The sequence below is a fragment of the Cotesia glomerata genome, linkage group LG8 (assembly GCF_020080835.1).
Source record: "Cotesia glomerata isolate CgM1 linkage group LG8, MPM_Cglom_v2.3, whole genome shotgun sequence".
NCBI classification, from domain to species: Eukaryota; Metazoa; Arthropoda; class Insecta; order Hymenoptera; family Braconidae; genus Cotesia; species Cotesia glomerata.
This window is the reverse complement of record NC_058165.1, coordinates 1010342-1025332: the sequence shown is the minus strand read 5'-3', so window position 1 is coordinate 1025332 and position 14991 is coordinate 1010342. Positions and strand designations below refer to the sequence as shown.

The 14991-nt window shown below is 28.2% G+C and overlaps 2 protein-coding genes across 4 annotated transcripts in view; one reads left to right on the top strand and one right to left on the bottom strand.

Annotated features, from left to right (window-relative positions):
* LOC123270441 (teneurin-m) overlaps window positions 1–14991 on the top strand; it is a 223831-nt gene that overhangs the window by 54989 nt on the left and 153851 nt on the right. The window lies entirely within an intron of this gene.
* On the bottom strand, window positions 9148–12847 carry LOC123270488 (sodium/calcium exchanger regulatory protein 1-like). The gene is made up of 4 exons (XM_044736568.1): window positions 12677–12847; window positions 12429–12601; window positions 12258–12362; window positions 9148–9262 (listed from the first exon to the last, which is right to left on the bottom strand). Exons 1-4 carry the CDS (start codon window positions 12744–12746, stop codon window positions 9203–9205), a joined length of 408 nt encoding a protein of 135 aa, XP_044592503.1. The 5' UTR covers window positions 12747–12847; the 3' UTR covers window positions 9148–9202.

Sequence of the window (14991 nt, the reverse complement as noted above, 5' to 3'; positions counted from 1 at the left end):
CCCGTTGTTCGCTGCAATAGTACTCGCGACGTGTCTTGCCGTCTGACTGCGAGGAAAAAGCAATGATGATGATGGTGATGATGAAGACTTTGAGCAGCTTCATGATAGTATCTCAGCGCTGATAATACTGATTTAAAATTAGTTAGTAAATTATTATCGATAACCTAGACCCAATGAATTGTTTTGCAATAATTAGCCTTGATATTTACGTTTGCAAGCATGCTGAGTCTTGATCAATGATCACCAAGTAAGAAGGAGATGATAGTGATGATGATGATAGTGATGATGATGATGATGATGATGATGGTGATGATGATGATGATGATGATGATGGTGACGCGTAGACACGAGATTTGAATTGAATCTGGTGTAAATCCCAGGAGTTTTAGAGCGGAGATGAAGATGGTGATGGTGATGGTGATGGTGATGGTGATGGAGCATTGCTTCTAGTTGACAAGACGTGATTTCGAAGCGACATTAGCATGCCGGGTGGAGAAGCTCCAGAAATTGTACTATGCGTGTCACGTCGTACCTTCTGATTCCTGATTCCTAGCGTTACTAACTCCCGATCTTGAAGCTGGTAGCTTGTATCGGGAGATACAAGACTTGAGCATTTATATATTTAGTTGTTTATTGTTTTTTATCGGTGATCTAATTTTAGAATGACGATTAATGTTGTGCAAACGCTTGTGAGTGTGTTTACTTGTGTGATAATTTAAAGTTTAAACAGCTCTTTACTCAAGTTTTTAGTATTTATTCTAAAGCAAACAACTCTTAGCGGAAATGTAAATAAATAAAATTCTGGATAATTTTATTTTTTTAACCGAGTGACCGTGGTGGAATACGAGCTAGAGTTGAGTTTACATTAAACATCGTTAGTGACTGGGTTGGAAAAATTTAAATGATAGACTGGTAATTGTTTGTTTAGTTAAAGTATATTATGGAAATTTTTTAGAGTTGATTTTAGAAAAAAAAATAATGTGATTTTTTTATGCAACCAATATAGTTCAAATTTTTGATAATAAAACTGATAGAAGGATTTGTTTATATTTAATGAGCTTAATTAACTTAATAAATGATTTTTTAACGGAGGATTTAATAAATATTTATTAACAATAAATTATTTATTAAATGTTACTAAATATTTGTTAACAGTTAACAAATATTTATTAACAGTTAATAAGTAATTTATTAAGTACAATTTATTAATTGTTAATAAATATTTATAAATGGTTAATGAATATTTGTTAACTGTTAAGAAATATTTATTTAAAATAAGAAGCAAAAATAGCAATTTCTTTTGACACTTTTTATAACTCTACAGCTGGAATACATGAAAATAATTAAATTCACTAAATATATTAACGTTTTTAATATTTAAAAATATAAAAGATAATTATTCACTGTGATAGAATTTGCTATTTTACAATAAACGTTATTATAATGTAATATAATTAATCCAAATAATTTATAAAGATGATTTTTGTTTATAAGCAATCTTTATTTCATATTTTATTGCAAGCCAAACAAATTCACTCAACAAAATATTTATTAACTGTTAATAAATATTTATTAACTATTAATAAATACTTATTAACTATTAATAAATGTACTTTCCTCCCAAATAAATATTTATTGATTGTTAAAAAATATTTATTAAAATTTAATAAATTAAGTAACTGTCTTTAAATAAATTAAATTATTAATAGTTAATAAATCCTTTTATTAGTGTACGAGTTATTAAATGTTAATAAATATTTGTTAAAAAAAAATAAAATAATAAAATTACACTCCCCGAGATTCGAACCCAGGACTTTAATTTGGAAGTTTTTGACCTCTGTAATTTTGAAAAATTTTTAAATAAATGATTTCATTTTTTTTAATGTCCTTTACACTTTTAGAAGGATTTGTTTATGTATTTAATAAGTTTTATTAACTGTTAATAAACGATTTTTTAACATTATAAAATTTAATAAATATTTATTAACAGTTAATAAATTATTCATTAAATACCATTTATTAAATGTTAAAAAATATTTGTTAACAGTTAACAAATATTTATGAACAGTTAACAAGTAATTTATTAAGTACAATTTATTAAATGTTAATAAATATTTATTAATGGTTAATGAATATTTGTTAACTGTTAACAAATATTTATTTAAAATAGAAAGCAAAAATAGCAATTTTCTTTTGACACTTTTTATAACTCTACAGCTGGAATACATGAAAATAATTAAATTCACTAAATAAATTAACGTTTTTAATATTTAAAAATATAAAAGATAATTATTCACTGTGATAGAATTTGCTATTTTACAATAAACGTTATTATAATGTAATATAATTAATCCAAATAATCTATAAAGATGATTTTTGTTTATAAGCAATCTTTATTTCATATTTTATTACAAGCCAAACAAATTCACTCAACAAAATATTTATTAACTATTAATAAATATACTTTCCTCCAAAATACACACTGATAGAAGGATTTGTTTATCGTTAAAAATATTTGTTAATATTTAACAAATCATTTATTAGAGAGCACTTTTTAGTCCTTAATAAATATTTCTTAGTATTTAAAAAGATTTATTAATATTTAATAAATGAATAGGAGATTTATTAAATACAAACAAATCATTTTAAATACTAAGAAATATTTGTTTAATACTAAAAAGTGCTCTCTAATAAATGATTTGTTAAATATTAACAAATATTTTTAACTATAAACAAATCCTTCTATCAGTGCATATTTATTGAATGTAAAAAAATATTTATTAAAATTTAATAAATTAAATTATTAATAGTTAATAATAATTAAAAAAATTTTTTTATACGATCAATATCAAAAAATTGTGGATGTGGCTTTATAAAAGACTAAATATTGCGTGGGAGTGTATAAAAACTATTATTTTCCTGAGTCACCGCATAAATTACGATAAACAGATAGATAATAAATATTTGTATGCGTTTGGTGAGAAACTGACGGAAGTCACGTCAGAAACTGACCACAACATTCGACGAACGATGACAAATCTATTGATAAAAATACTATAAAAAAATCTAGTGCTTGGTAATTATAATTATATTCTTGAATGAGGTAATTGTTGGACTGGTAGCTGGGGAGGGGGTAGGAATAAAAAAAAGCGAAATAACAGAGGCAGGAACAACAGAAGCAAAAATAACAAACAAAAGCGAATGAGAATAATAACAAAAAAGTGGACGGGGCGAAATAGAAAATAGAAAAATAATAGAGAGAGTCGCAGCAAGCGGATGAGCTAAAAAAATAGTAATTACAAAGCGAAATAGCAGAGCGAGAGTTAGTCCTGGAACAAGATAAATCCTTCTGGATCCAACGTCCAGCCGGGTGTCGTCCAACCTGCAATTTTAACTAGTACATCCTAACAAAAAGCATGTGCTCTGCTTCCTCTGTCACACGAGATAAAACTACGGATCGTTTTTGCAACAGAGAGTAAAAAAATATTATTCTTTTGATTGAGCTGGACCAAGATCTAAACTATTTAAAGGAGCTCGAGGACTTTTAGCATTTAAGAACTCTAACAGGATGTCACGATCTTGTTTGACAGCGTATCACGTACACCCACGACTCTTGTCCAGGAATTACTTCTTATTCATAAGCAGCTACCGCGACAATAAAAGATATAGTGCTTACAATAATACTAAGAGTCATTCTTGGTCTTAGGACAGTCATTTTTAGTACACTCATTTTTTTATATAAGAAATTGCGGTTATTTTTATCGAGAAATTTTCATTTTTTATTTTGATATAATAGAGGTGCATTAAATCTGTGCATAAAAACCAGAAAAAAAATAATAAAATCCATAAATTAAATATACATTTATTAAATTAAGAAAATATCAATTGTTATTAAACGCACAAAATTAAAAATAAATAAATAATAATGACATAAGAAAAATTAATAAGACCAAAAGTTTTCTAACAATTGAAATTTCTAAAAAATTTATAGATTTTTTTATCTTAAAATCTTCTTAGATACCATTCAGTGTTTTTAATTCTTCATAGCTTCATTTTTAAGATATACTTTATAGCTAAATTTGTAATTAAAGACAAATTGGGGAAAGGATAAAGCGAAAAAATAATTCGGACAGCCCAGACCGGGATTCGAACCCGGGACTATTTGGTTACGCGCCAAAGGCTCTACCGGTTAAGCTATCCGAGACATTGTTTGTAACTACTATTCAGTTAGTTAATAATAAAATTCATTAGGTAGTTTATTATAATGTTTAATTGCTGTAAAATAATCACTTTTAGTATTGAAAGTCTTCTTAAGAATATCCACATGAAAATAATTATTTAATAAATAAATTTATCGGAAATTTTCTCAAAAATATTATTAATTAATTTTAAGATAACAAAAGTATTTCTACGTATTATTTTTTTATAGAAATTTATTACACTAGAAGGGTACTTGGATCTTCTTAATAATTAAAAATAAAATGGGTCAAAAATTTAGTTTGAAAAAATTCCACTAGGTGGCTACGGCTCTCATAGTTAGAATTTTAAAGTCTGAGTATTTAAGGAGATCCACGTGAAGTGGTCAAATTTTTAAAACTTCCTGATAATTTGTAAATTCAATCTACGTAGCCTAATAATTAATAAAAAATTAAAAAAACTGTATTCCGGGATATTTAATCAAATAATTAGGTTTTAAAATTGTAATTTTTACATGAATGGAGATTCCACCAGCCGGTATTTAGTTAAGAATTTAATGCAATTAACGATTTAAAAAAAATTTTATTTTCATTGAATTTAATTGAAAAAATAATAAGCTAAAGATTAAAACAATAAAAAAGTAGCTTTCCGAAGGTATTCCGGAAATATTTTATAATTTGTATGAAAAATCACTGGGAACTTGCGTTGTTTAAAGTCTTGTATTTGACTTGGCAACACCGCTTGCTTAGTTACCCATGCGCATAAGTAACCAAGGTTTTTTAAATGCTAGAACATCTTAGTCATTTTAGTTAGACAGTAAACATAAATAAATTTTAAGGTTAGGGACACTCTTTTTGTGTTGTCAAGTGTATACCGGTAATTCAGAGTGCTATATTGTTTTATTAGTCAATTAAATGTTAATAATTATTTAATGAGTAAAATTATCGGAAATTTCCTCAATAAATGTGATTAATTAATTTAAAAATTAATTTTAAAATAACAAAAGTATTTCTACGTATTATTTTTTTATAGACGCTCTTTACACTAGAAGGGTACTTGGATCTTCTTGATAATTAAAACTAAAATGGGTCAAAAATTTAGTTTGAAAAAATTCCACTAGGTGGCTACGGCTCTCATAGTTAGAATTTTAAAGTCTGAGTATTTAACAAGTCAAATTTTTAAAACTTCCTGAAAATTTGTAAATTCAAACTAGGATGGATCTCCTTTTTAATTAATAACCTCTCAAATAAATATTTATTAAATATTTAATAAATTAAATTATAAATAGTTAATAAATCCTTCTATCAGTGTAGTCTTATTAATTTTCGGTAGCTAAATTTGTAACACTCCCCCTTCAATTTTAAAACTCTCCTCTCTCCACAGTACAAACTATCGATCGTTAAAAAGTGAACCCGGAAATTACCGAGGACAGAGAAACGCAATCAGCCAGCTTTAATGAATCGTAATGTAAACTAATCAGCGATCAGTAATTAGCTATTGCATGCAAACATCCATTACCAGTTGATGTGAATAATCTCGAGTTATTAACAGTAGTTTGTTCCCTCGTTAATAAATTAATAATTACCACCTAGACATACAAGTTTGTTGTTTTTCCAAGCTTATATACACCAGGACCAGTCAAGCAAGTGGAGGGGTAGCTCTTGAGACAGGAAACGTCTTGACGTCACTTCTGGTTGAGCTGAGGGAATAATGCGGATTGTAGTGGGACATGCTCTGTGACCTGGGACAGACATTGATTGTTCCCTTCGGGCTTGCCTTGGCTTCCTTGGTGGTATCTTCTGTCCTTAGGCCTTTTATCTTCTATCTGGGTTAAGACACCCAACATACACCCTATTAACTCCTCTCTGACCAGTCTCTTGGTCTTCTTCCGGGATTCCGGCACTTGAATTAACCACTCTCGAGTAATCGAAATTGCCCCTGTTCCTGTTTCCGAGGACGCAGTTGAGGCTGTTACGATAAAAAAAATATAAAACTGTTATTTAAACGATAAATACAAATAAAAGTTTCCAATCAATCGCTTTGACAAATTGGAATAAATAAAATTTAATAAAATAAAGTCCAATGTCTGTGAGCTACCAATTAGGATAATGGTTTCTGTCTGATAGATTGTCGAGCGTACTTGAATTTATAGAAAAATATTCAATAAGGAAGAGCCGATTATTATTTAAAAATAATAAAAAATAAATGAAGAATAAATATAAAAGGAGGAGAATTATAATTGTAATTTGAGTATTTTGAATTGAAATATGCAAATGGTATGGGGAAAAATTAGTGGTGAGCGAGTCGTTAGCAGTGTTGTCACGTATTATTAATATGCTAAACTCGTATACACCTACGTCAATGCGTTAAACATCGACCACACCGAGTGACTATTCATTTGGGGTTTGCCATTGATTTATATTCATTTTACAAATTTAAATATAGTCAATACCAAATTTTCGGGGGTTTACTACACCCTTTTACGGATTCCAATTTTATATCTATATGTAATTTTTATATAGTCTAATAGGAGCAAAATCTTTTTTTTAATAATTTAAAAAATATTTAGCCATCAATATTATTTGTTACAGTTTAATAAATAATTTTTTTATTCTTAATAAATTATATTAATACTAACAAAGCTTTGTTATATAGAAATAATGAAGTTTTGATATTACGACTAAAATATTGATTCTATAGAAAAGTTTTTTAAACAAAAGTTTAAAATTTAATTTTATAAAAAAAATGTCGCTTATGTTAGTTCCTTAGGATCGATTTCATCATAATTTTAAAAGTAACATTTATAATTATTAAAAAAAAATTTTAACCTTTCATTATGAATTTTAATTTTAGAAATTGAAAATTTTGGTTTTTTTTTTTAAATCATAAGGAACATTTTTTATAAAATTAAATATTATTTTTGTTTAAAAATTTTGTAAGGCCAAGATTTTCGCGGTAATATTAAAAATTTGAACGAAATTTTAAAATTTCTCCACTGATAGAAAGATTTAGTACGGAGCAATAAACTGATTTAGTAAAAAAATTTTAAGTTATTTATTTGGGAGAAAAAAATATTTTTTACCCATCAATATTATTTGTTACAGTTTAATAAATTATTTTTTTATTCTAAATAAATTATATTAATATAAACAAAGCCTTATTATATAAAAATAAATATTTGTTTCCACCAAATAATATTTAGTTGTAGTTACTAAATATTTGTTTGGTAAGTATGGTCGGTAGATGGCAATGCTTTAATTCCAATGTCATACATAACCTATTAACTGACTGAGATTATTTTATTGAGCTGGATTTTGGGAGATTTATCTTCCCTTCGAAAAGACACATCCTCCCAAATGGCTTATAAGTAATTTCTCAGTGAAGTTTAGTTTAAATTTGTTCAATTAGTCTATTATTGATATGTTAAAAAGTTGTTTAATTTAAAATTTTATAAATGTCTGAAATAAAAAATAATTATTTAATGAGATTATTTTCTTTATAATACCTTATATTTTAACTTAAAATTATTTATTTTAATTATTTTGATTTATTTTTAGTAACAAAAGTTAGGTTATACGGTAAAATTAATTAAAAAATTAATTTGTTTAATACCAATAAACGATTTATTGCGAAGCAATAAATCATTTGTTGCTACTAAATATTTATTTGGTGGCAATGGGCTTTAATAAATTATTTAGTAATTATTACTAAATATTTGGTAATTAAAGGTTTGTTACTAAATCATTTAGTAACTATATATTACAAAATCTTATTAAATAGAACTTATCCTTATATCAGTGTATTAAATAAATATTTTTAATACTAACAAAACCTTTTTAAAAGAAAGAAATATTTGTTACTATTAAGAAATATTTCTTAGTTAAGAAATATTAATTATAAAATCAGCCGGTAGATGGCTACTAGCCTATGTACCTCTATTATATCTGGGGAAATAATTTTTTATCGTATAAAAAATTCACTACTTTTGGACAATTCTCATATAATTCTCATATCAATTAATATTACCTCCAGCCAGTAATCCACAGGATATTCAATTTTATTTTGACCTATTTATAAAACTATTAAAAATTAATTGAATATCAAATGGTTTGTATGTTATTTCTCAAGATAGTTTATAATTAAAAATTGTTTTTAATTACAAATTAAATTATTTAGAATGTTGATGTGTGTTTATCATAAAATAATTATTTTTATATGGTGATTTTAATTATTGACATTATTTAGCTATATAAATAAAATGATACATTTGGAAAAAGTTGGATTGTATCTTTAAATATGTCGATCTATAAATTTATTAAATTTCAATAAATATATCTTCAATCTTAATATATATTTATAAACAATTAAAAATACTTCTTACATATTAAGAAATAATTTATTTAAAAAATCCTTTTTTTTTTTATACCATCAAAAACACAAACGAAACATTAACCCAATAACGGGTCATAATCACCTCCGAGCTATCACATTAAAGATTTATAAACAAAGCATAAAAATGATTTACCAGTAGGTAATAAGAAGCCTCATTACTTTTTATCTGGAAAATGGGGTTTAATGGAGCAATCAGCTTGAAATATCACCCTGTGACATACCTTAGATACTTATTTTTCTTACCGACTATTTAATAATTTAATATAATAAAGTACCAGTTGACCTACAGGATCCACGACAAATGTTAAATATTTCAAAATCCTGTTTGCAGAACCTCAAAAAAAATATAATAACTGGCATCCTGTGTCCTGTGTTGACACTGACCGGAAGATCAGATGACGAGGAGGTGCAGGAGAAGGAGGGGGAGAGGACCGTCCAATATGTAGTCCTCCACCGGCCTGCTCTTGTCCCTCTCGTCTTATTCACCACTAAAACGAGGATTTATTCTTAAATTGCTTCTTTGTGCTTGCTAAAGGAATTTGAATAAGAAACTTTAAATTCGTCTTTATTTTTTATCATTTATTAATCATTTGTTTACAATTGTTATCACTTATCACTTAATCCTCTTGAAGTGTCTCTTAGCAACAACATCCGTCCGTTCGTGTGATAGTGTCTGAAAAAATATAACCAATTTAATTCAAAAAAATTTTTAATTAGTTCTATGTATTCTATATTATTAAGAGAATAAGCAAAATTATTAAATGACCTTGTATCTCGTAAACTATTGAAATTTTTAAAGATATAAGCTCATCTTGATGTTACACCTATTGAGACCTTTCATTTGAATACCCACATCAATTTTTCATATATTTTATATATTTATATATATTATATATGAAAAATATATCAAAAATGCATGTGGGTATTCAAATGAAAGCTCTTGATTAGCTTAACATCAAGATGAGCTTATATCTTTAAAATATATACTATATATGGGTGATTCTCTGTAAGAACGTCTTAAATCTGTACAAAATTGTCCAACCAAATTATTTTTAATTTTATTACAAAAAAAAAAAATTAAGAAGGGCTACAAAACTATCAGCTTAATCATAATAAATTAACAGTCGATTTAATTTTTGCTTTTTCGATATTTGTGTATCTTTTGCCATATAACATCACAGGGGACTGTTTTTTTTTTTTATCAAATTGAGAAAAATCAAGCAAACTATTTCAACGCATTCAACTTTTCAAGTTCTCAATCAATGTTTACATTAATTAGAATAATATTTGGACTTATGGATCGAATTTTATAAATAAATTATAAATAAAAATAGTTGTCAGGGGACTGAGTTTTCAAGTGGCCCAGACACTTATTTCCAGCACAAACGGTGCTTTGACACTAAATAAAATGCCGATAAAGCGCTAACAGCCCTATGCTTATTAACTTAAGGCTAGCTAGATCCTTATAAACCTTACAAAAGGTAAAATAACACGCTGAATTTTTAACTTCCCGCTAAGAAAATTGAAAATTTTCAAAAATCGGGAAGTTATTGTTTTCACCCCGTTTTTCGAAAATCGAGTTTTCATCAGATCTCGACGTTTTGAGGCCCTAGGAAGACTTTCCTGACTATTTCTAAAATATGCGGCGTTTTGAAGAGTTCCTTTGCCCCTAGAATTCTGATACTAATTTACAGAATTTAAGTAGATCAATTTTGAGAAATCTCAAAAATAAAATTTCCAAAAATTCGTTTTTTTTAAATATCTTTTAAACGGCTGAACCGATCAACTCCAAAAACTAATCAGCTCTTAATCTCAAAAACCACTTCGATTGTCACCAGCCCGGTCAAAATCGGTTAATTTGTTCGTGAGATATCGTTATCGAAAAAAATTGAAAAAAATGTTTTTTTTTTTCAGAATTTCTATGAAATTTTTAGTCTGACCAGTTTACGCTTGAAGATTTTCCAAAGAACTTGAAAAACTGCGTTGAATGCCGTAAACCGTGAGAAAATCGGTTAATTCATTCAAAAACAGTGTTCTATAAAACTTTCATTAGCCTTTTGAGCTCGAAGAGCTCAAAAGCACAGAACAGCGAGTTATTTGAGCTCGGAGAGCTCAAAATTACACATAAATTATATTTTTGAGCTCGAAGATCTTAAAAAATAAGTGAATTGTTGAGCACTTAGGTATGGAGGTAGCGGGAAGTTGCAGGGACGGCCTTTAGGGTCAACCGTTTTCCAAATTTTTTTTTTTTGGCCTTGATCTGTCAGGGGACTGTTCTTAAAATACCTGGGACAAACTTTGGTATAATGAATTTAATGAAACAAATTAATTTTCGGTACTTTTTATTGAAGAAGATTGTTAGTTAACTAATTAAGTTTATAAACATTATGGACCTAATTATATATTATGGACGAATAACTTAAAATTCGAATCTTAAAGTTTTAATTTTGGGAATGGGACAGCCCAGGGGACTGTTATTAAGGTGGTTTACCAATTAATAGCAAAAAAACCAAAATTTATTTCATTTTAGTTTTCAATCCTCCAAATAAAAATGTTTTTTTACTTTCGTAATAAATTTTTTTTAGTAACAAAATAACAATTTTTCTAATAAAAAAATGCCTGGGACAGCAAAAAACATCCTTACAGAGAATCACCCATATAGATAGATAGATAGATAGATAAATAAGTTTTATTTGATCTTGGAGTCAAGACTCCCTCAAGACCATCAATTTTACATAATTTTGTATGTCGGAGAGTGAAGTACAGTGGAGTATTTCTCTGGCAATCTGATGGGAATATTCTTTAGAATAGTAATATTTTTGTAATTCTCAATAATTAAAGAATGTACCCTTACTTCGAGTATGGTTGTAAAAATAAGTTTAACTAAATTGTTTTATTGCGGTAGGCTTAAACCTAGGTCGACACATGGTTGTCAACGTAGCCGTGGTCACAGGATGATAGGGGTATCATAAATTATCAAGGGAAAAAGAAATATGCAGTTGTCATATTTTTTGAGAATGTTTGAGAAGACAGTCTTATTCTGGAATCGAGATCCTACAGATCACGAATTCGTTATCCTCCTAAGTCTGAGTGTATTGCAAAGCAATTTAACATCGTATCGTATTTTGTGTATTGTTGTGTTAGTGATAAGTGATAATTAATGATTGTGTTTATTCCTGCAATACGAATCTATTTTACTCATTTTTATTAATTGACATATTGTAACTCCGCATATTAATTTGATTGTAATAACAAAAATGAACGTACACGATAATTCTGATACTCCAACAATTATTCCTGACTTACCGACATGTATTTATGAAAAATATATCAAAAATGCATGTGGGTACTCAAAAGAAAGCTCTTGATGAGTCTAACATTAAAATGGGCTTACACTGTAAATCGAAGTGTTTTAAAAGTGACTAAAAATGGACATTTAACATGGGAAATTAAAACACATGGTAGTGTTTTAAAAGTGACTACAATGCATCAAGATAGGAACAAAACACTTTATGTGTGTTTTGTTAAAACACTTGGATTTACAGTGTATATCTTAAAAAACATGAATATTTAAAAAAATACAGTGCTATTTACTAAAATTCATTATTTAATGCAAAATTTTATTTATTTATTTATTTATTTATAGTTTAATAAGTCACAATACTTACTAAAGTCATCCCATCATCAGTAAAATCATACCGCCTTATCGTTTTATTGCCGTCTTCCGTAATAGAGACAATAATCAAGCTGTCGTCCTCAATGGTAGTAGTATTCTGTAACCAAACAACACACAGAACAATTTACACGTGGGACATCAGCCAACCTTGACTGTTAAGTACCTTGAGTTTAACGCCAGATGGCATCACCTCTTCCCACTCAGTTCCAAGCGTGAATTCCCAGACTTGCGTGCGCATCATAGTCACAGTCGTTACTATCCACTTGTCCCCATCTTTGGTCACCTCGATCTTCGGGTTGGATATGTTGATCATCTTTCTGACCAGGTAAGGCAGCTCTGCAACAATGCACCAAAAATAATTTAACTCAATAAATTCTTTTATTCAATGTGTAAATTAAATACAAAACTTACCAAGAGTTTTAAAATACTCGTCAAGATTCTCGCTTCGTTCATGCTGATACTTTCCCAGAATTTTGGACATGTTGGATCAGCTGACGCTTTACACGCACTGTTGTTAACCGTAAAGGAATCTTTCAATCTTTCTGGCTCTGTTAGCGAGAGGGAGAATAAAGGTGAGAGTGGGAATTGTGGAATCTAATCTGTAGATACGGATTTTATTATGATATATGTGTGTATTAAGTCGAGTGGAGAGAATCCTTGGAGACAGCTAACTAATCAAAGCCTGTTTGGTAATGTAAACAAAAGTCATTTATGTGCAAAATTTCAAGAGTAAAAGGGATATTATTGTTGATAATTTGACAAGACATGTTCAGACTCTTCAACAGATCCGTGATGTGGCATCAAAAGTTAGTGAGGAGCTTGAACTGGGTCAACTGATGAGGCTCTTAATTAATAATTATAATGTAAGAGTTGATTATAATGAAAGAATGATGAATAGATGAAAAAAATACACTGATAAAAAATGACTATTAAAGAAAAACTTATTCAAAATGTCATTGTTGTTTTAAGTAATTAAATTCTCTTAAGAAATTGATTCTCGAATCAAGAAACTTGGTTGTTTTAAAATAAGATACATGGGTGATCTGTAAGGATGTTTTTTGCTGTCCCAGGCATTTTTTTATTGGAAAAATTGTTATTTTGTTACTAAAAAAAATTTTTTACAAAAGTAAAAAAATATTTCTATTTGGAGCATTGAAAACTAAAATGAACTAAATTTTGGTTTTTTGCTATAAATTGGTAAACCACCTTAATAACAGTCCCCTGGGCTGTCCCATTCCCAAAATTAAAACTTTAAGATTCAATTTTAAGTTATTCGTCAATAATATATAATTTGGTCCATGATGATTATAAACTTAATTAGTTAACTAACAATCTTCTTCAATAAAAAGTACCGAAAATTAAGTTGTTTCATTAAATTCATTGAACCAAAGTTTGTCCCCGGCATTTTAAGAACAGTCCCCTGCCAGAAGTTCAAAGCCGAAAAAAAAATCCAGCGTGTTATTTTACCTTTTGTAAGGTTTATAAGGACCTAACTAGCCTTGAGTCAATAACCATAGGGCTGTTAGCGCTTTATCGGCATTTTATTTAGTGTCAAAGCACCGTTTGTGCTGGAAATAAGTGTCTCGGCCACTTGAAAACTCAGTTCCCTGGCAACTATTTTTATTTATAATTTATTTATAAAATTCAATCCATAAGTCTTAATATTATTCTAATTAATGTAAACATTGATTGAGAACTTGAAAAGTTGAATGCATTGAAATAGTTTACTTAATTTTGCTCAATTTGATAAAAAAAAAAACAGTCCCCTGTGATGTTGTATGGCAAAAGATACACAAATATCGAAAAAGCAAAAATTAAATCGGCTGTTTATTTATTATGATTAAGCTAATAGTTTTGTAGCCATTGTTAATTTTTTTTCTAATAAAATCAAAAATAATTTGGTCGGACAATTTTGTACAGATTTAAGACGTCCTTACAGCGAATCACCCATATACAACGCCCAAGAATTTCTTTCTCGAGGATTAATATAGACGGTAACGTTGGTTCAAGATATTACCGACTTGTTCCAAGTATGGCGCCACTCCACATTTAACATATTATTTTACTTGTTTTAAGCATACAAATTTAAGTATTTTTGCTATTCTCTGTATTAATAAATATTTTATCGGCAAATAGAGAAATAAAAATTTTTTATCTTCAAAGTTTTTTTCTGACAAACTTATAACATTATAAATAAAACAATTAGTTGTTGAATCAACAATCAATAATTCTTTAAATGAAATAAAATAATTGTTTATTGAAGAGAATCGTTTTTTAATAAAGAATTCACTTGTATCGATCGAAGATAATATAGTCTTGAACCTCGTAAAAATTTTATCGACCGGAGTGATTAGATCTCTCGCTCCAAGAAACATTAAATCAAGACAAGAATTTCTTGAAATAAGACAACTAGTTCTCTTCAAAATAATTTTCTTGAAGCAAGAATATTTTTCTTTAATGAAGATATTTGTTTTTTATCAGTATAGGGATCGATTATAACAATGATAGGATGATTAAAATCAGTGGATCGTAGGCTGGTGGTTAACCTGACACTTCTGGTCCGAGAAGTAAATGCCAATTATGCGTGTATATCCTACTCTGCTGGAGAATATTGTATGTCTGGGAGCTAGGAGCTGGGAGGTAGCTAATGAGCAATTAGCAATGGAACTGTGATGGCTCGGTGGGTGATAGTGGATAGTGGGTGAACGGTTCAACGCGAACAAATG

Bases quoted from the DNA above. Each gene is read 5' to 3' on its own strand.
- LOC123270488 (XM_044736568.1), bottom strand. From the start codon at position 12,746: ATGTCCAAAATTCTGGGAAAGTATCAGCATGAACGAAGCGAGAATCTT. The intron at 12,602-12,676 runs GTAAGTTTTGTA...GCATTGTTGCAG, and splicing joins CGAGTATTTTAAAACTCTTG to AGCTGCCTTACCTGGTCAGA. The intron at 12,363-12,428 runs GTACTTAACAGT...GTTTGGTTACAG, and splicing joins CATCTGGCGTTAAACTCAAG to AATACTACTACCATTGAGGA.